The sequence below is a fragment of the Staurois parvus genome, unplaced genomic scaffold, assembly GCF_062004578.1.
Source record: "Staurois parvus isolate SC_StPar_1 unplaced genomic scaffold, SC_StPar_1.0 ptg000965l, whole genome shotgun sequence".
Lineage (NCBI taxonomy): Eukaryota > Metazoa > Chordata > Amphibia > Anura > Ranidae > Staurois > Staurois parvus.
This window is the reverse complement of record NW_028318761.1, coordinates 745,254-768,642: the sequence shown is the minus strand read 5'-3', so window position 1 is coordinate 768,642 and position 23,389 is coordinate 745,254. Positions and strand designations below refer to the sequence as shown.

Genomic DNA, 23,389 nt, shown 5'->3' with positions numbered 1-23,389 from the left:
CTGCTCCCTGCACATCCACTGCTTCCACTTTACACCCACTTCATTCATCTCATCAGATTTGCTGCTATAGGAAATCATCTCAAATCCTGTGCAAATCCATGGAGACAGACAATATTGTGTGCTCAGTATAGTGTTCTCTGCAAGTCCACCGCTTCCACTTTGCATCTACTTCAATCACTCTCCACCCTTTACTCTGGGCTGGGGGGCTTTGTATCCATATACCAGATGTTCTACAGGACTATATCTGCAATCAATGTTACTGCAAAATCAAAGGGGCCAAAACCCCTCCCCCGAGCAGTCATATATTTCTGTCCCCCTTGGTGGGAGTGGAGGTGACCCCTCTATAAGGATCTACAGTCCATACACACCCAGCACAAGGCCGGGGTCACACTACCAGATGCTTCTCGGGGCTGCAGTTCCTCTGAGCTCCACAAGGTGGGGATCTCACTTCTACCCAGACAGGAAGTCTCTATGGAAGACAGACAGGAAGTGATGTCAGGCACAGACAGGAAGTGATGTCAGGTACAGACAGGAAGTGATGTCAGGTACAGGAAGGAAATTTAGGAAGAAGCTGAGAGGAGACATTGGTGGAAGTGGCAGCAGAAGAGGTAATAAGATGTTATGTTCTATTTACACCCAGTAACCCCCCATCATGTCTTTCCTCTTCCTCTATAGTCACATCTGTCCTCTTCCTCCATAGTCATGTCCGTCCTCTTCCTCCATAGTCACGTCCGTCTTCTTCCTCCATAGTCACGTCCGTCCTCTTTCTCCATAGTCACGTCCGTCCTCTTTCTCCATAGTCACGTCCGTCCTCTTTCTCCATAGTCACGTCCGTCCTCTCCCTCCATAGTCATGTCTGTCCTCTTCCTCCATAGTCACATCTGTCCTCTTCCTCCATAGTCATGTCCGTCCTCTTCCTCCATAGTCACGTCTGTCCTCTTCCTCCATAGTCACGTCTGTCTTCTTCCTCCATAGTCACGTCCGTCCTCTCCCTCCATAGTCACGTCCGTCCTCTCCCTCCATAGTCACGTCCGTCCTCTCCCTCCATAGTCACGTCCGTCCTCTTCCTCCATAGTCACGTCCGTCCTCTTCCTCCATCGTCACGTCCGTCCTCTTCCTCCATAGTCACGTCCGTCCTCTTCCTCCATAGTCACGTCCGTCCTCTTCCTCCATAGTCACGTCCGTCCTCTTCCTCCATCGTCACGTCCGTCCTCTTCCTCCATCGTCACGTCCGTCCTCTTCCTCCATCGTCACGTCCGTCCTCTTCCTCCACCGTCACGTCCGTCCTCTTCCTCCATAGTCATGTCCGTCCTCTTCCTCCATAGTCACTGTGACGTCTTTTATCTCCAGCAGATGATGATACACACATATATAGTGTGGGAACCCAGATGAACCCCTTCAGGGGCAGAACATTCCCCCACTTCCGGGGCCGGAACATTCTCCTCATTGTGGAGATAAATTCTAGTAATATGGTCCTCTAAACAAACAGCACTGACAATAAATAGACAAGACAAGGACCATCCTGACCATACATGGCCTACAAAGGGCAATGATGACACTACACAGGCAGCCAATGGGCAATCATTACACTATGCAGCCAACACAATGATGGAGTGCCGGGGTCAGGAGTATGGAGCATAGAGCCCCTTACATTGCTGCTCAGGAGGAAGGAAACATTCCTTTGTAACAGAAAATGTATATAAATCTGAGGCTATTTTAGGAATGTTGGGGGTTTCAAAAACAAAAGGGGCTTTATAACAACTTAAATGTGTAATATGTGTAACATTGTTCTGTTTATCTCCTCCTCCCCTCCCCCGCCTGTCTCCAGCACCGCACCCGGCGACTAGCAGGGAGGGGAGAGACCTTGCAGTGTAATGAGAACCGATTGGCTGCTCCTCAGGAAAGGGGAGTGTCCTGCTTATCCTTTCTCCCTTTCACTCCCAGAGCCCTTTTTTGCATTTTTTGCACACGTTAAAAATAATTTTATCCTGAAGATGACACAAAACCCCCAAAATATCAATTTTCTGAAAGTAGAGACTTTAGAGAATAAAATAGCAGCAGTTCCAAATTTTTATGTCACAAAATATTATCACAAAGTCTAGGAAATGCAAAATTTCATTAAAAAATACACTTAAGCTGATTTCAGGGCACAAAAAGCAATAAATGACCCATTTATGTGTAAAAATATAAAAGCCGAGGTTGCAGCGAGTAAATAGATATCCAACATGTCAAACCTTAAGTTGTGTGTGCTGAAATGGTGACAACCTTTAGTCCCGGTATTATCTATAGGGGACACATTTATAGCCCCTTCTAGGTCATCAGTATAGAGTACGGAGGAGGTCTGCTCCTAGAATTATCCTCTCATTCTGGTGTGACCGGCGATATGTAACGTGTATCACAATCAATGTTATCACGTGTAGGCCCTCCAGCGTGTGCTCTTATGCTTGGGCATGCATATATGTGGGGGTGGGGGGACCTCAACATTTTTTAAGGGGAGGAGTTATGTACTTGGGTGTAACTTTAAATGTTTACAATTAAAAAAAACATTTTTACTTAAGGGGACAAAGTCCTCTATGTGATGACTTTTGATGACAGGTTCTCTTTATTGACACATCCAGGGTCTAAAAGACCCCCAATGTCTCCCCTGTACTCCATTGGATGTAATATAGTGCACAACGCACCGCATTACATTCTTTGCCGTCCTCGATGGTCGGGAAATCTTTCATAACATCACTTCTGGGTCAGGACAAGAAGGGAGTGAACATGTCCGCTCTCCTCCATCCCCTCTACCCTCTACCGCATAGTAGGTACAGGAGAGGTTCACACACACGGGGTGGCAGAGGCTGGCACCTGAAAGGAGAGCCCTGCGGCTTGCTCTCAGCAGGGATAAAGATTAAAAACAATACTTGCCGGTGGGGGTACAATACCTCTGGTGGGGCTCAGCCCCGCTGTTCTTCATGACTAAATCATGGACTAAATAAGGAAGTGCAGTACTTCTTGTGTTGGGAAGATGGCGATGAGTGATAGAGGGGGTGGGGACCCTCGTCCTATAATCCCCTCATCACTGTCCCTCCTATAAAAGACAGTTCTGGTTGTTTCCTCTGTAACGGAACCGGACCTCGACTGCGTTAGGGTATTTCCATTAAGCTCTCACTTCCCTGTCCGAACACCGACCGCAGACACCACCGCTGACCATACATGAAATAAGACAGGAAGTGGACTGCTTTATTTTAACACAAACACAAGATATATACACAGGGCGGGGAAATACAACCAGTAACAGGAAACACCTCAGCAGGCTGTCTTATCCGGGGGAAGGGCTGCCGGAAACACCCCCCACCAAACCAAGACACACAATAGAACAATGGGATACACCACCTGACAGTAGACAATACAGGAACACATACATCCCATAATAGTTTGCTGGCAAGCAAGATACAGTAGAACAATGGGATGCAGCACCTGACAGTGTAAAATGAACAACCCCTACACCCCACCTATACATGTCTGCACAATATCAGGACAGATCACTCTGTACCTCTAACAGGTACAGAGTGGCTTACATATAAGAGGAATATGGGGAGCTGATACAGGAGTCCCCCCACCCCCAAAAGTCACTCCCATCACATCCTCACTCTCTGACCTCTGGTGGGGCTCAGCCCCGCTGTTCTTCATGACTAAATCATGGACTAAATAAGGAAGTGCAGTACTTCTTGTGTTGGGTAGATGGCGATGAGTGGTAGAGGGGGTGGGGACCCTCGTCCTCTAATCCCCTTATCACTGTCCCTCCTATAAAAGACAGTTCTGTTTTTTTCCTCACTCTCTGACCTCTGGTGGGGCTCAGGCATGCTGTTCTTCATGACTAAATCATGAAGTAAATAATGAAGTGCAGTACTTCTTGTGTTGGGCAGATGGCGATGAGTGATAGAGGGGGTGGCAGCTCCCTCAGGCCTCTGCAATGCCTTCTCTGTCCTCCGGCACAGTGAGTACCTGCTCTCCTATTCCCCACTCTGACAGCCATGCAGAGGTTCCTGAACCCCCAGAACCATCGCTGAAAGAAATAACAGCAGTCCACACTCATGGCACATCGCTCACAGAGCTTACTGTGGAATATAAACGCATGAAAGAGGACATTTTATTTATCCGCCATGATATGCACAAGATGACAGAGAGGGCGACCACCATTGAAGGCAGGGTGAGCACATTGGAGGATGAACTCCCTCCATTGTAACAAGATGTACATTCTAACACCATGAGAACATCTGAGCACCTGGCCAGATCAGAGGACATGGAGAATCACCTATGTAGGAGCAACCTTCGCCTGGTAGGCTTGCCTGAGAAAGCTGAGGGAAAGAATCCTGTGGGATTTATTGAGACTTGGTTACTGAATACATTCGGCAAAGATGACCTAACACCTTTTTTCTCAGTGGAAAGAGCCTATCGGGTCCCACCCCGTCCTCCTCCAATGGGGGCCCCTGACAGACCTTGTCTACTGAAACTTTTACATTACATGGATAGAGATGTCATCCTCCATCTTGCTAGACAACAACCTGCCATGGACATACAAGGTGCAAAAATATCTATATTTCCAGATTTCTCAGCTGAAATCCAGCGTAAGTGAGCCAGATCTACTGATGTTAAATGCCGCCTACGTGTGATCCAAGTGTCTTACTCCATGCTTTATCCTGAGAAGCTACGAGTCATAACAGATGGCTCTGTACAATTCTATGACTCCCCTGCAGCAGCAGCTACCTGGCTGGATAGGAATGAAAGGCACTTATGTCCAGCTCCAGTATGACTTATCCATTGCCCGGCGTTCCCAACTCAAATTTCTCCTTGTCTCTCCCTTAGTATGAAAGCGGAGTTCAGGGATGAGTAGATTGCCTGTTTTGCTTTAGTAACAGATGACTCTCATGGCTACACCCTTTGGAATGTCACATATAGTCCTTTTGCTTCCCCCTTCTGCTACCCTGCAGGGTATTTTTGAGTTGACTCAGGTTTGCCCATGTTTTGGCCTAAGCTGGTATTTTTTATATTTTTTTCACTTGCTATGCTGTCTCAGGAGATCCATCGTCTCTGGGTGTTCCCTATAATTGTATATATCGTGCTGACGATATCCCACCAAACACTTCCTTGGGACATGGAACACTACCCCGGAGGAATCACACTCCTAGTCTTCATAACCTCCTTCATAACTATGAGTAATCAAAAGGATATTGTCCTTTCTTGGAATGTCCATGGCCTGCATGACCCAAAGAAGAGAACGTCTGTCTTCACATTCCTCAGCCATCAAAACCCTTCCATTGTATGCCTTCAGGAGACTCACATGACTTTGGATACTCTTCATCTTTTGAAACGCTCTGAGTTCCCCCTTCAGTTCCATACTACACACTGTCAATACTCTAGGGGCATGAGTATAATGGCTGTCAGAGGAGTACCTTTCATGGTTATCTCATCCAAAATAGATCCGTTGGGTCGTTATATATTTCTGTTATACAGTTGGGACTCTCATTTATGTGTTCTTGCAAATATGTATGTACCTCCACCATTTCATATGGAGACGGTGAGATGTCTGTTTCAATTTATAGCCACCCATCCACAAACACCATTATTGGTAATGGGGGACATTAACACAGTTTTGGATACTTCCTTAGATCTCTTAAAAAATTATCCCCACTTGGCCCTAGACAAATCACTCCTTTGGAACGCCATATGAAGGAAATTGGACTCCGGGACTTATGGTAATCCCTCCACCCACTAGATGCTCAAATTTAATGTCACTCTTCGCTATCCCATAAAGATTTGGCATTGGGTTCCAATCTGATTCTACCATATACACCTCAGGTGACCTCTTTAGCCTATCTGATCATTTCCCAATGCGTATATCCTTGTCCCTGAAAAGGTCTTCTACATTTACATTGTGGAAACTCTCTTCACTGACTTAATGCATAAACAATTACAAGGCTTTCTACTTGGATACAGACATTCAACATCTCCTATGATTGTTTGGGATGCTTTGAAAGCATATATTAGAGGCATGTGTATCAAAGACATTTCCAGAATGAAGACTAACTCCAGACAGTGGGAGGTTGAGGCCGGCCAAGAGAGGGGGTGCTTGCGGCACAACAGTTTCTGCGCACTGTCCAACTTCAGCATGCTGAAAATAAACATTTTTTCTTCTGAAGCCTTGAGGAGGGGGAAAAGACGGGTCATATTCTCGCAATCATTGCAAAAGCTCAGTAACCATCTTCTCATATCTCTTCTTCAAAACTGTCCTCGACTCAATTGGTCACAGATACCCCCTCCATCTTACAAGGCTTTAGATCTTTTCATGAAACGCTCTACTCTCCCAAAGTGTCTTCTGATGACTCTACCATGCGGGAGTTTTTAACACTTCCTCAACTTACTATTCATCAAAGGCAAAAGCTTAAAGCACCACTCACTCCTGAAGACTTGCAGATGGCTGGAGCTTCATACTCCAATTCCAAGGCTCCTGGTGGAGATGGGCTGCCCATGGAAATTTACAAATAATTGGGGGAATACTTCTACCTGAACTACTTAAAATACTCCAGGTGGCATTGGAACAGAACTCCCTCCCCATGTATGAGGCAATAATAGTCGTACTTTTGAAGCCGGGGAGGGACCCAACCTTAGCAGAATCCTACCGGCCCATATCGCTATTGACCTCAGACCTCATAATTATTACTGAAGTACTGGTGACCAGACTGACTAGGGTTATCTCTACACTTATTCACCCGGATCAGTCGGGTTTCATTCAGATCTACAGCAATCAATAGTCATAGGCTTTATCTTAACCTTCAAATCCCTTCTGATAATATGGGTGATGGCGATTTTGTCTCCGGACGCTCCTAAGGTGTTTGGCTGTGTAGAATGGAGATACCGTTGGCAAGTCCTTGTGAAATGTAACCCTGGGGGACACTTTCATTTTGTGGATTCAATGATTCTATCGTGCCCCGTCGGCCCGCATTCGGGTTAACAATGCCCTGTCCATCTCATTCACACTAGGCAGAGGGACACGGCAGGGCTGTCCTCTCTACCCGCTGTTATTCGCTATAGTGATAGAACCTCTGGTGGCTGCCATTGGAGAGGGTCCGGGTAAATGGTTTTTGTAGAGGAGAGCAGATGGAGAAAGTATTTTTCTATGGTGATGACACCCTTCTGTTTTTGGGTGATACATTTGCCTCATTGACACACCTAATGACATTAATCAGTGAATTTGGCTCCTTCTCCGGCTTCTCAATAAATTGGGATAAGTCCACCCTTCTCCCACTGGACACCCTTACACATCCCATACCACCTGAAGCTGCGCAGATTGAAATAGTGGCCTCCTTTATATATCTGGGTATTATCATTCACCCCACTCTATCGAAATATACAGATCTAAACTGACATCCATTAATTAAAACATTTCAACAGAAAACAACTAGCTGGACTAAACTCCCTCGATCCGTGGTAGGGAGGTGTAACTTAATCAGAATGATCTGGGCCCCTCAATGACTTTATATTCTGCACAACGTCCCTGTTTGGATTCCGATACGGATCTTTAGAAGATTTGATATGGTGTTTGGCTCCTTAATCTGGTGGATGCCACGCCTTGGATTGAACTAGAAACTCTACAGGAGGCTAAAGATATGGGAGGCCCTGAGGTTCCCAATCCTTCTCTTTATTATATTGTGGCCCAGTTACAACACTTTCCAGCCTGGCAGGACAATCCACACCCAGACCCGGTCAGGTCACTTCTTCTAGGGATTGTGTCCACAGATCATTTAGTGGAATGCCTGGAAGCAGGTGAGTTCAAAGCCCTAGCACAGTTCCCCACTCTAGCACTGATTGACAGAATTTGGAGCAAGGCCAAATATTATTTCCAATCTCAAGGTTTTACCACATTCACACGTATCCTTAATAACCAGAACTACCCAGAGCTTCCTAACCCCTTCCATACCGAGCACTTTACCCCCTTCCTGCCCAGGCCAATTTTCAGGTTTCAGCGCTCTCACACTTTGAATGACAATTGCACGGTCATTCAACATTGTACCCAAACTAAAATTTTATAATTTTCTTCACACAACTAGAACTTTCTTTTGGTGGTTTTTATTTTTTGCTAAATTAACAAAAAAAGACTGAAAATTAAAAAAAAACACGTTTTTCTTTGTGTCTGTTATAAAAGTTTGCAAATAAATAATTGTTCTTTATACATTTAGGCCGAGATGTATTCTGCTACATGTCTTTGGTGAAAATAACCCAAATTATTATTTATGATTTAGTCTGTAGGGAAGTTATAGAGTTCACAAGCTATGTGATATATCAGAATATTGATCAATCCTGAAGTACTGACAGCCAATCTATTTTCTTGAGGTCCAAGAATGTCAGAACAGTACAGATATCCCCCAAATATCAGAACAGTACAGATATCCCCCAAATGTCACGAAAGTACAGATATCCCCCAAATGTCAGGACGGTACAGATATCCCCCAAATGTCAGGACAGTACAGACATCCCCCACATGTCAGGACGGTACAGATATCCCCCCAAAATGTCAGGACAGTACAGATATCCCCCAAATGTCAGGACAGTACAAATTTCCCCCAAATGTCAGGACAGTACAGATATCCCCCAAATGTCGGGACGGTACAGATATCCCCCAATGTCAGGACGGTACAGATATCCCCCCAAAATGTCAGGACAGTACAGATATCCCCAAATGTCAGGACGGTACAGATATCCCCCAAATGTCAGGACAGTACAGATATCCCCCAAATGTCAGGACAGTACAGATATCCCCCAAATGTCAGGACAGTATAGATATCCCCCAAATGTCAGGACGGTACAGGTATCCCCCAAATGTCAGGACGGTACAGGTATCCCCCAAATGTCAGGACAGTACATATATACCACAAATGTCAGGACGGTACAGATATCCCCCCAAAATGTCAGAACAGTACAGATATCCCCCAAATGTCAGGACGGTACAGGTATCCCCCAAATGTCAGGACGGTACAGGTATCCCCCAAATGTCAGGACAGTACATATATACCACAAATGTCAGGACGGTACAGATATCCCCCAAATGTCAGAACGGTACAGATATCCCCCAAATGTCAGGACAGTAGAGATATCCCCCAAATGTCAGGACAGTACAGATATCCCCCAAATGTCAGAACAGTACAGATATCCCCCAAATGTCAGAACAGTACAGATATCCCCCAAATGTCAGGACAGTACAGATATCCCCCAAATGTCAGGACGGTACAGATATCCCCCAAATTACCTCTTTTTGCAAAGTAGACAGTGTGACATATTTCATAAGAGGCATGGCGAGTTTTTTGAAGTTGTAACTTTTTTGTCATAATTTTTTGGAAATTGAAGAAATTAAAAAAAAAATATTTTCACTATTTTTTTATATACAGTCACCAGTGCAGTACAAGAATGTCAGAACAGTACAGATATCCCCCAAATATCAGAACAGTACAGATATCCCCCAAATGTCACGAAAGTACAGATATCCCCCAAATGTCAGGACGGTACAGATATCCCCCAAATGTCAGGACAGTACAGACATCCCCCACATGTCAGGACGGTACAGATATCCCCCCAAAATGTCAGGACAGTACAGATATCCCCCAAATGTCAGGACAGTACAAATATCCCCCAAATGTCAGGACAGTACAGATATCCCCCAAATGTCGGGACGGTACAGATATCCCCCAATGTCAGGATGGTACAGATATCCCCCCAAAATGTCAGGACAGTACAGATATCCCCAAATGTCAGGACGGTACAGGTATCCCCCAAATGTCAGGACGGTACAGGTATCCCCCAAATGTCAGGACAGTACATATATACCACAAATGTCAGGACGGTACAGATATCCCCCCAAAATGTCAGAACAGTACAGATATCCCCCAAATGTCAGGACGGTACAGGTATCCCCCAAATGTCAGGACGGTACAGGTATCCCCCAAATGTCAGTACAGTACATATATACCACAAATGTCAGGACGGTACAGATATCCCCCAAATGTCAGAACGGTACAGATATCCCCCAAATGTCAGGACAGTAGAGATATCCCCCAAATGTCAGGACAGTACAGATATCCCCCAAATGTCAGAACAGTACAGATATCCCCCAAATGTCAGAACAGTACAGATATCCCCCAAATGTCAGGACAGTACAGATATCCCCCAAATGTCAGGACGGTACAGATATCCCCCAAATTACCTCTTTTTGCAAAGTAGACAGTGTGACATATTTCATAAGAGGCATGGCGAGTTTTTTGAAGTTGTAACTTTTTTGTCATAATTTTTTGGAAATTGAAGAAATTAAAAAAAAAATATTTTCACTATTTTTTTATATACAGTCACCAGTGCAGTACAAGAATGTCAGAACAGTACAGATATCCCCCAAATATCAGAACAGTACAGATATCCCCCAAATGTCACGAAAGTACAGATATCCCCCAAATGTCAGGACGGTACAGATATCCCCCAAATGTCAGGACAGTACAGACATCCCCCACATGTCAGGACGGTACAGATATCCCCCCAAAATGTCAGGACAGTACAGATATCCCCCAAATGTCAGGACAGTACAAATATCCCCCAAATGTCAGGACAGTACAGATATCCCCCAAATGTTGGGACGGTACAGATATCCCCCAATGTCAGGATGGTACAGATATCCCCCCAAAATGTCAGGACAGTACAGATATCCCCAAATGTCAGGACGGTACAGATATCCCCCAAATGTCAGGACAGTACAGATATCCCCCAAATGTCAGGACAGTACAGATATCCCCCAAATGTCAGGACAGTACAGATATCCCCCAAATGTCAGGACGGTACAGGTATCCCCCAAATGTCAGGACGGTACAGGTATCCCCCAAATGTCAGGACAGTACATATATACCACAAATGTCAGGACGGTACAGATATCCCCCCAAAATGTCAGAACAGTACAGATATCCCCCAAATGTCAGGACGGTACAGGTATCCCCCAAATGTCAGGACGGTACAGGTATCCCCCAAATGTCAGGACAGTACATATATACCACAAATGTCAGGACGGTACAGATATCCCCCAAATGTCAGAACGGTACAGATATCCCCCAAATGTCAGGACAGTAGAGATATCCCCCAAATGTCAGGACAGTACAGATATCCCCCAAATGTCAGAACAGTACAGATATCCCCCAAATGTCAGAACAGTACAGATATCCCCCAAATGTCAGAACAGTACAGATATCCCCCAAATGTCAGGACAGTACAGATATCCCCCAAATGTCAGGACGGTACAGATATCCCCCAAATGTCAGGACAGTACAGATATCCCCCAAATGTCAGGACAGTACAGATATCCCCCAAATGTCAGAACAGTACAGATATCCCCCAAATGTCAGGACGGTACAGATATCCCCCAAATGTCAGAACAGTACAGATATCCCCCAAATGTCAGGACGGTACAGATATCCCCCAAATGTCAGGACAGTACAGATATCCCCCAAATTACCTCTTTTTGCAAAGTAGACAGTGTGACATATTTCATAAGAGGCATGGCGAGTTTTTTGAAGTTGTAACTTTTTTGTCATAATTTTTTGGAAATTGAAGAAATTAAAAAAAAATTATTTTCACTATTTTTTTATATACTGTCACCAGTGCAGTACAGAATTATCATATAACTGTCATGGCGGTGATCAGGGACACTGACTGGTGACAGCACAAAAAAAAAAAAATTCATAATTTTTTTTTATTTTTGCCATATGGCGTAAACCCGGAGGGACGAGCTTTTCGCCCGGCTGCCATCTGGCTATAGGCCGGGTGGCAACATGTTAAACTGGAAGGGATGATCTCAGTGGAAAGAGTGTCTTGAGTGGGGAAGGGGTGACAACACTAGGGGAGAGAGTGTCCTCAGAAGGGGAGGGGGAAGGGTGTCCCTAGTGCAGGAAAGGAGAGGGAGGGGTGTCTTCAGAGGAGGAAAAGAGGGGAATGGAGTATATTCAGTGGAGAGGGTGTCTTTAGTGGGGGAGGGGTGTCAACACCAGTGCAGGAAAGGAGGGGGAGGAGTGTCTTCAGAGGAGGAAAGGAGAGGAATGGAGTATCCTCAGTGGAGAGGGTGTCTTTAGTGGGGGAGGGGTTTCCTCTGTGGGGGGGAGAAGGGGGTGTTCTTAGTGGAGGAGGGGAAGGGTTTTTTTTGGGTAAATGACACCAGATCAAAGTCCTCCTGAGAAGTTCCTAAAAAGACAACTGTCTTGTCTATGTAAAAAGATAACTTTAGCTGAACATTAGAAAGCACAGCTTATTATATGGGGGGCTAGGAGGTAAACTGACCCCGGCTTTGTTTGTGGACAGGGTGGAGTCCAATGGTCTGTTTGTGGACAGGGAGGAGTCCAGTGGTCTGTTTGTGGACAGGGAGGAGTCCAGTGGTCTGTTTACACAAGTCCTAAACAAGAGCTCCATTGTTCTCCAGTTTCCTTTCTCCAGAAGGAAGAACCTGGTCTGGCTGTACAGATCACAGAGGTGGAGTCTACACTGCAGTCTGCATTGTCAGCCGAGCAGCTGAAGGAGTCCAACATCTAAATGTCTACTAATCAGGCGTACTCTTGGAGCACCACCTACACAACACTCACCTCGTCCATCTAGACTGCTCACTAGAGCTTCTTCTACAGCCTCTGACCCATCGCTTCCCTCCTCTGCTGGAGGCACTTTATTAGGATCTATAGAGGGACAACACCGACCTCATATTGTCCATCAGAATCAAGGAAACAGCAGAGATCCGGCCACAGGGGAGGTAGGAAACATCAACGCTGCAACAAGGGATCTCCCACTCATCCAACCATCCCAACAGATGATTCATCATCAACAGAAATAGACGGAATTGTCGCCTTCTCCTCAGCTGGACTGACATCGGGTAAGATGGACCTTCTGGGGAAAGGTTTGGGCTTTAGCCCTAAAGGTATCATGAAGAAGTTTTTGTTGGCACAGGACTTGTATAGATGTTTCAGGAATATTAGATAGAAGGGACATTATTCTTGGAGAGGTGATATTGAGGGATCATCTGTAGTCACACCACTGAGTAGGTCTGTCTGAGGTTGACAGACAAAATGGAAGTTTCCACCACCCACTACATATGCAGCAGCAGAAATGTTCCTTCATTTGGATGATAAAGATGGTGACGTATGACAGTCTATAATCAGGAACTCTGGGGTCATATCCTAATAATGGGACCATTGAGGAGAAAGGTGCATTGCCATCATTAGCAGCAAGGTGAGATATAACATTGAAGCCAGCTGATAAGGGGGGATGGGTGGTCATTCTGGACACGGCCTATGATGACAATGAGACACTGGAGAGTGCAAAATCTGGTGCAGCTCTGCATGGGAACCAATCAGCTTCCAGGTTTATGGTCAAAGCTTCATTGAACAAGCTGAAGTCAGAACCTGATTGGCCCCCATGCACAGCTGCCCCAGATTTTGCACACTCCAGTTTTAGTAAATCAGCCCCATTGTGTCCATCTGAGATAGTTTGTGCCAGATCCCGGGTTGTGGGTTCCATTCAGTACAATGTCTTTGGGTTCTCTTGCTAGTTGACTGCCCCCTTGTTAGTTGAGGTGTTTGTAGTCATAGAGGTGTTGGGTCATGATGGAATGATGTTGTGTCAGGTGAATGGTAGGCTCTGACCTGGTTTTATCTGCCAGCTGTGTTGATTCGCTGAGTTTTCTATTGTTTGTTATGTCCATCCTTGGAATTAGGGAGGACAGTATGATGTTGGAGTGAGGACATTTTTGTTGTGCGGTCTCTGTTAGCTGTAATAGTTTATTCTCAGAGGCTTTCTTTTGTCCCTGGAGGATGTTTGGGTCGGTGTGTATGATGATACGTTTGGGTCGGTGTGTATGATGATATGTTTGGGTCTGTGTGTATGATGATATGTTTGGGTCGGTGTGTATGATGATACGTTTGGGTCGGTGTGTATGATATGTTTGGGTCGGTGTGTATGATGATATGTTTGGGTCGGTGTGTATGATATGTTTGGGTCGGTGTGTATGATGATATGTTTGGGTCGGTGTGTATGATGATATGTTTGGGTCGGTGTGTATGATGATACGTTTGGGTCTGTGTGTATGATGATATGTTTGGGTCGGTGTGTATGATGATACGTTTGGGTCGGTGTGTATGATATGTTTGGGTCGGTGTGTATGATGATATGTTTGGGTCGGTGTGTATGATATGTTTGGGTCGGTGTGTATGATGATATGTTTGGGTCGGTGTGTATGATGATATGTTTGGGTCGGTGTGTATGATGATATGTTTGGGTCGGTGTGTATGATGATATGTTTGGGTCGGTGTGTATGATGATATGTTTGGGTCGGTGTGTATGATGATATGTTTGGGTCGGTGTGTATGATGATATGTTTGGGGTCGGTGAAATACGGATCATTGATGACTCCTATCGCTTGTTCAGTTGTTGGACTTGAATTTTGTTGTCTCTTGTTCCTGGGAAGAGCCGTTTGGTGTTTAGATATTTCCCATTGGAGTCTATTAATAACAAAAAGAATCCGGAGTTTGTTGGCTGTTCTTGTGGTTTGATGATTGTTTGTTTGTAGGGATGGGCTTCATGTTCGAGTTGAACCTAAGTTTGATTTGAACATGGGCCGTTCGTGTGTTCGGCAAACACAAACGGTACGGGTGTTCAGTGGGCTGTTTGCCCACCATGCCCCACAATGCACTGTGCCCTGACAGTGCATTGTGATTGGACAAAGCAATGCACCTAATCACAAGTCAGGTGTAATACTTTGACCAATCACAGTGCGTGGTGATGTCACAAGGGGGCGGGGTATATGAAAACTGTTGTCAGGGGCGCAGCTGTCAGACAGCCAGGAGCCAGTGTCGCAAGCGGAGCTTTTTTTCCCCTTTTTTGGGTAGCGGTGGTGGTGGCATCATGATTGATGTTGGAGCTACTTTGGGGGACATTTTTTAAATGTTTATTTTTAATAAAGGACTTTTCAAAGACTTTGTCCTATCACTTTTTACAATTTTTTTTGTGAATGGGTAGCAGTACCATATACCGCCTACTCATTCACATAGGTGGAGGGGGCCGGGATCTTGGGGTCCCCTTGTTAAAGGGGGCTTCCAGATTCCAATAAGCCCCCCAGGCTGCAGACCCCCACAACCACAGGCTACAGTTGTGGGAAAGAGGCCTTTGTCCCCATCAATATGTGGACAAGGAGGTTTGGGGGGCTCCCGGCCCAAAGCACCCCCCCATGTTGAGGGCATGTGGCCTGGTATGGTTCAGGAGGGGGGCACTTGCCCCCCCTTTCCTGACCTGCCCAGCTGCTTTCTTGGATAAGGGTCTGATATGAATTTTGTGGGGACAATGGCATGGAGGGTTCCTCTCAAAATCCATACCAGACCCGAAAGGCTTGGTGTGGATGAGAGGGGGGGACAACAAGATGTTTTTATTAATTGTTGGGCAATGCTGACAATTCTTTTGACATTCAGCTGTCAGTGGGGAACCCCACTGACACCAGGAACATGAATGAATGTCTCACTACTAAAATACACCGTGATTTCATCATATAACTCATGCCGGATTTTAGTAACTGAGCGGGATCTTCATACTCAGATGTGGTAAGACACCTCTCAGTTCTTTGTGTTCGACATTTACTGTAGAACATTCTGTAGGTTCGGATGTTTGACCGCGACCTGAACAGGGGGGTGTTCGGCCATCACTATTTGTGGTCTCAGGATTAGTAGAGTTGTCTTGGCTATTGCTGGTCTTTGTCTTGTTACATTTCGGAAGCTGATTGGTCTCACCGGTCTGTTGTTCCTTGATGGGTACTTTGTATAAAACATCCCCTTTGATTCTCTTTCCTGATTGTTGAGCTCCATTTGTATCTTTGGTGTCATTATCTCTACCCTCAGTTGAGGGTTTTCTAGTTGCAATTGTTACATTTTAGATCGAATGTCTAGGATAGATTTGTGGGGGTATTAGTGTTTTTAGCTCTTCTCTCAGCTGCTCATTTACATTTTTCTCACCTGAGGGTGTGAGGTTCTTGACATCTGATGTAATGGGGGGGGGGGGGGGGTGAGGTGCTCTGGACATCTACTCTTACAATTACAACTGGCCTTTGAGGACAACCATGAAGCTGACACAGCCCACGATGATATATATGATATATTTAATAATAATCATTAAAAATTAAAAAGAACTTTAGCCCTTTATATAGAATTCTGATTTTTATTTTTTTGTCTGTACAGGTGGATTGATGAACCATGTTTTCGATCATGCTGGTCTTCGTGAATACAAACCAAACATCTGGGTGTCTTAATTGACTGAAAGTTTTTATTGCAGTTCACTGGAGGATTCACACAGGACACAAGTTATATCCGTGTTCTAAATGTCATAAGTGCTTTGGGTCCTCTTCAACACTGATCCAACCTCAGAGGACAACATGAGAAAAGTAATTTCAGTGTTCTGGAAGTGACAATTGCTTTACAGTAAAGTCCAACCCAAGTATACATAAGAGGAGTCATTTCAAGCTATTTCTTGTTTGGAACGTAACAAAGATTTTACAATGGAGGCAAAACATATCACACACCAGAGGATTCACACTGGAGAGAAGCCATATCAGTGTTCTGAATGTGATAAAGCTTTTACATGGAAATCACAGCTTATCACACACCAGAGGATTCACACTGGAGAGAAGTCATATCAATGTTCTGCATGTGACAAAGCTTTTACACAGAAGTCACATCTTATAGCACACCAGGGGGTTCACACTGGAGAGAAGCAATATCAGTGTTCTGAATGTAACAAAGCTTTTATATGGAAGTCACGCCTTATCAGACATCAGAGGATCCACACTGGAGAGAAGCCACATCAGTGTTCTGAATGTAACAAAGCTTTTACACAGAAGTCAGATCTCATAGCACACCAGAGGATCCACACTGGAGAGATGCTATATCAATGTTCTAAATGTGATCAAACTTTTAAACGGAGGGATTACCTTGTCTTACATGAGAGGGTTCATACTGGAGAGAAGCCATATCAATGTTCAGAATGTGACAAAGCTTTCACACACAAGTCAAGTCTTAAAGCACACCAGAGGGCTCACACTGGAGAGAAGCCATATCAGTGTTCAGAATGTGACAATGCTTTTACACAGAAGTCACATCTTATCAGACACCAGAGGATTCACACTGGAGAGAAGTCATATCAGTGCTCTGAATGTCACAAAGGTTTTATGCAGAAGTCAAATGTTATCAGACACCAGAGGATTCACACTGGAGAGAAACCATACCAGTGTTCTGAATGTGACAAATGTTTTACAACCAAGGCAGAGCTTATCATACACAAGAGGGTCCACACTGGAGAGAAGCCATATCAATGTTCAGAATGTGAGACAGCTTTTACACGGATGTCACATCTTATCATACACCAGAGGATCCACACTGGAGAGAAGCCATATCAATGTTCAGAATGTGAGAAAGATTTTACATGGAAGTCACATCTTATCACACACCAAAGGATCCACACCGGAGAGAAGCCATATCAGTGTTCTGTATGTGACAAAGCTTTTACACGGATGGCGCATCTTATCACACACCAGAGGATCCACACTCGAGAGAAGCCATATCAATGTTCAGAATGTGACAAAGCTTTTACAGGTAATGCCGGGCTTATCTGTCACCAGAGGATTCACAAGCTTGAGCTGCATAAATGAAAATCCAGAAGATTGGACAATATTAAAGAAGTTGAAGCTGTCTCATTAGGTTCACAGCCCCAATGTCTTCCCACAAATGACGGAAGACATAAAAAGACAAAATGCTGCTTAGAAAAAAAAATCTGTGAACAATCAGGAATTTAATGTTCGGATGCATTGGGTTTAGTGCTTATGTCCATCAGGAACACTCCTAGAAGGCCTGTGAATATTTTACCTTTGGACATTTTTTTCAGATAAGCAGCAATGACTGAACTGTTTTCCTCATCTTTATCCTTTTTTATGGAGCATTGACTGAACATGTAATTCATTTTCATCATTCACTAACTGAGCTATGTTCCCATGCGTTTTCTTCATTGACAGAATCTGACCAACCAATACATGACCAACAATGCCTCAGTACCAGAGTCTAGGATGGGGTCCAATGGCTTCTTGCCAAGCCTCTGAAACCTCATTAGGAGAGTCCATTCCATGTTCTTTTGAGAATTGATACATCATAAGCTAGGCTTGAGGGTTCCAGCTAAGCCCACCTTGTCCACACCTCCCATTACATGTTCCACCTCCTCTCCCATGATCAATGCCTCCTTTCCATGTTCCATCTCCTCTCATGGATGACATCTTTCCAGGCAGGTCTGTAGCTGAGATACCAGCCAGATAGAGGTCTCTGTTTGGTTAGAGAGTAACTTCTTAAGCTGCTGTAGGCCATCCAACATGGAGTTAATGCTGTTTTAGGGGACATATTCAACAGTACCACCTAATCCCAGCTGGCCACTTGTGTTTCATCTGGTTTTCTCAAAAGGGATTCTATCAGGTGAAGATTGGATGTCTTTGTTATCTTTTTTTTTTTCTGTCCAGCTATTGCTCCTCTCCATAAACTATTCACACGGTACAACTGCAAGAGATCTGAACTTACAAAGTGCTAAGTGTGCGGTCATATTCCTACCACTTCTTCTGGGAGACTGACATTCCTCTTATTGGGGTTCACCTTAATGACTCTGAATGGACGAGTTAAGACATCGGCGCCACAGTGTAACAATGGGCAAAATCAATAATTACATAAATGGTGCAATCTGTCATTAGCATAAACGTTTTTGTTTTTCCGAGTCTCCCCTTGTAACTTTTTTATTACCTGTTGACCCTCCCAGTTTTTTTCTGCTTCCTGTAAAAGGCCAAGCTATTTGACAAAATGAAAGTTGGATGGTTGGGAAACACCATATAACACTGCTGGGGGTGCTTACAACTGTCATCTTCCATTCATATGGGGGGTTGAACCTTATAGAGAACCTGTTGCTGTAACTGCTGTAGAAGAGTTAGCTGAAGTTGGACTTTACTTGTTGTGTGTCTTACTTATAATCTATCTAAGACTTCCCTGTACAGGGTGACAACGCTGCTGTGTAATGTTCCTGCAGAATGATCAGGGTTGTCACCCTGTTACAGAAGGTGGGAAATAACAGATCTACAGACAGGACCAACAACTGATACAACTATGTTGCAGAGGGAACTCTGGGAATGCTAATGACAGATTGCATTACACATTCAGTTAGCAGACTTCCTGCTGTTGGTCTTCTGTTTGAATTGTGTTCTGATATTTACTGTCCTGCTGTAAAAGGTGTAAATGATTGCCCACGTGTTTCCTGTATAGCAGGGACTACAAACTCATATCAGGAATATTAGGATGGGTACTTACCCAAGGGGGTCACCTTTTTGGATTTGGAAGAAACATTTCACATGGTTTCTTTCCATTAATTACACCAACAAAGGGAGTCTCACTTCACTAACAATAGGAGAGCCAATCACAGGCCAGTAACATTTCATGGTTTCTCAATGTAATTGCAGAATGTTTAATCCCCATTGGTCCAATGGATTCCTAGTCCTTCCAGATAACATTTGCTTCTTTTGTGGAAGGAGTACCCTAAAAATGGCTTCCCTTCAATTCCACCCATAGCTGTACTTGAGGTTATGTTGCCCCCCCCCCCCCATATCTGTAAGGGAAAGCCTCAATCTCTCCCAATACTCCCCTGGCCTTCCAGTGAGAAGAAACATTTTCTCTGGATTGGAGATGCTTTATGCAGTGAGCCCTTCATAGACGGGATGGGGAATCTAAGATATGTAAGATGAACCGGTGTACTGGAGTCATGGATCAGATAACCAATGACACCATTGATGTTATAGCAGAGCTGACAGCAGAAGTGGCTCCACCACCTAAGGTGGTGCCACAGAACTGCATGGCAGCTGACTATCTCTTGGCAGACCAAGGTGGAGTCTACAAATGGTGTCAGATAGAGAGTGTTGTACATTTATATTAGATCATGAGGATCTCAGAAGGGGATATCTGCACAAGGTAAAGGAGTTCCAACAGGAACCTGGGTGGGAGGAGGTGGGATCCAATGTTTTGGGTGGGTTTAGTTGGAACCTGGTTGAGTAATATGGTGGGTTTGCTTCTTAATCCATTAGTTGCTACCATAGTTTTGATTTTGAAATGTTATATATTGCTGTATTTTCTTTCACTGCCAGAGTTTATTTTGCTTTTGTATTTAGTTAAATTCACATTTTAGGCCATATGATTAGTTAAACCCCAAACATTTCTTTTATTTTCTGAAAGCAGAGACTCTGGAGAATATAATGGTGGTAGTTGCCATTTTTCATGTCACAGAATATTAGTACAGCTGTTTATCAAATACATATTTTCTGTAAAAAAGATAACGTTAGTGCACAAAGAACACAATATATGACCCAATTTGTTTGGTGAAATATAAAATATGGGGTTGGCATCAAGTATATAGATACCAAACATGTCAAACTTTACAAACTGTGCGTACTTGTGAAATGGTGACAAACTTCAGTACCAAAAATTGTTCAAAGGTGACGCTTTAAGAGCCTTTATAGGTTATCAGTTCAGATAGTTACCCGTGAACGATGGCCTCAGAATGATTGTTCTCACTCTCACTTGTGCAATGATATGTAAAATGTGTCGTATAATTTTGTTTTGTGTTTTTTAAAAAATTTTTATAGGGTTTAATTTTTTTTCAACTCTTTTTTCACCTAACATGGCTTCTGTCATATATGGGGTTGATAGCTCCCCGTGATACATATTTCTGGTCACAGGTCCTTTTTAAAGAGACATCAGAACATTATTAGACCCCCAATGTCACCTCTGTACCCCGAGAAAGATGTTCAAGCACAGATCATGCCTAATCAGCTCCTTCCCAAACCATAGTGACTGGAGAATGACAGCGCTGAACCCAGAAATGACATAATCTCCCACCTCCCACATCCATTCACTGAAGGGGAGATCAGAGATCAGATGTTTGCTGATCTCCTTCTGCTCTCACCGCTGACACCCACCTTGTCTGTCTTGGGCTTGCAGGAGGGACAGCTGAGCCCGGTATACATGGTGGGGGGGGGACCTTCAGTGTGGCTGAATCACTTCCACCAGAAAGCCGACAGTCGGCCTAACAAATGTAGACAACCCCCGGGTGCTGTAGCTATAAGGCCGTGCTGCTGCTGATGGAAACCTTACATTGGCCGGAGTGAAAGGGTTCCACTAATGTACATCTGCCAAATCTGTATCTGAGGAGACCATAGAAGCAGCATTAGAAAGAAATGTGAGCATGGCTTCAGTCAGGCGATGGTCCTGGTGGTCCTGGTCTTGTTCTCCTTCAGGTCCTCTCACCTTGTAGATGGTGACATGGACTTGTGTGGGAATGAGCAGGAGGGGCTCCGGGTTCTCTTGTACCCAGTCAGCTTGTTATGGATAAAAGATGAAAGTGTCTTCTGGGAATTTACAGGGATTTGGATGTTTAGAGGGTCACATAAGTGGGCGGGGCTGGTATTAATGAGGGGTGTGTCATATGTTAATCAGTTTTTTAGAATAGATTATATAAATGGTATAAATAGATCAACAATTTATCTCTTTTCTTCTGTTGTTAAAGTGTCACATATATATGATTAATAAAGTTGAATTATAATTTCATCACACAATACCGTGGTCTGGGTTCTTCTACAACACATCCACCCAAACATGTCCTCTTCCAGTTATAGGGGTCTGGTGGAATGGGACACCAGCTGATGGTATCTCTTAGGCCCCTTGTACATGGGGGGTCCAGCCCCTGTGGGTGCAATGCTGGCATTATAATACACCTGGTAGGCACAGGTACAGCGTCCAGCCCCGCTGCCTGCAGCCTGTCAAAGTCTACACTACAGCTGGACGGGGCTCAATGCTGCACCACGTTTACCTCGTGTTTAGGGGGCTCCATGTTCAGGGAGAAATGACCGCCATCCTGATCAGACAAAGCATAAAGATGTAGGCAGGTGCAGTCTGCTTCTTCTACTGTAGGGGGCCCCCAACCAGGGGGACATCCCAGCCTGGAGAGGAAGTCGGGGGACACTTGGTTTCTCTGTGGTTTCCCGGTTCCTGGAGACTGTGTGGAATGAAGGGGTCCATGGAGACCTGGAGACATTTTTAATTCTTTTGTTTACATGTTTTAAAAATAATTTATACCTTAAAATTACTTAAATCCCCAAATATTATATATATTTCTTCACAACAGCAGACACACTAGAGGATACATTGTTAGTAGTTCTGATGTTTTATGAGTTTTATTATTTTACACAATATTAGTGCAATGATTTATGAAAGGTACAATTTCAGTTAAAAATACAGCAGATGAGAATTCAGAGAAAGCTCCACTCTCATTCATTCTCCACCAATCAAGGATCTCACTGCAGTTACCCAGTCACAGTGGGCATGGTTTCCTTGACATCCATCATTGGTGTCAGTGAGATAAATAAGCCCCATTGTTGGTGTCAATGATATAAAATAAGCCCCATTGTTGGTGTCAGTGAGATAAATAAGCCCCATTGTTGGTGTCAGTGATATAAAATAAGCCCCATTGTTGGTGTCAATGAGATAAATAAGCCCCATTGTTGGTGTCAATGAGATAAATAAGCCCCATTGTTGGTGTCAGTGAGATAAAATAAGTTCCATTGTTGGTGTCAGTGAGATAAAATAAGTCCCATTGTTGGTGTCAGTGAGATAAAATAAGTCCCATTGTTGGTGTCACTGAGATAAAATAAGCTTCATTGTTGGTGTCAGTTAGATAAAACAAATGCCATTGTTGGTGTCAGTGAGAATAAAGTGTACCCTCAGCCCAGCATTGGTGGTCAGTGGTGGTACTTACCTGATCCCACCCTCCCTCTGCCTCTCTGCTGATGTCACAATTATACTTTCACTGTAGGATAGGAGATGACGGTTCCCACCAGTCGGGTATAATTGCAGTGCCTGGTGATGGAACCCAGAGAGTGTTCCAGAGTCATCACCTCACTGCCACTCTGAAGAGTCCTGGAACCTGCCAGACATGGACATGAACATTCCAGAACACTTGGAAACAACAACAAGGTTCAAACTATGAGACATTTCTTAGAGCTGCAGTTCCTCTGAGCTCCACCACATGGTGAGCACCCTTCTACCCAGACAGGAAGTGATGTCAGGTACAGACAGGAAGTGATACCAGTTACAGACAGAAAGTGATGACAGGTACAGATGGGAAGTGATGTCAGGTACAGATGGGAAGTGATGTCAGGTACAGACGGGAAGTGATGTCAGGTATAGACGGTAAGTGATGTCAGGTACAGACAGAAAGTGATGCCAGGTAC

At 44.4% G+C, this 23,389-nt stretch overlaps 1 protein-coding gene across 1 annotated transcript in view; it reads left to right on the top strand.

The window, feature by feature from the left end:
• LOC149441617 (uncharacterized) overlaps positions 1-23,389 on the top strand; it is a 109,199-nt gene that overhangs the window by 55,411 nt on the left and 30,399 nt on the right. The window contains exon 2 of the mRNA XM_089657114.1: positions 16,562-17,671. Within this exon, the coding sequence (XP_089513240.1) occupies positions 16,562-17,671 (1,110 nt within the window). The remainder of the gene's footprint in view (positions 1-16,561; positions 17,672-23,389) is intronic.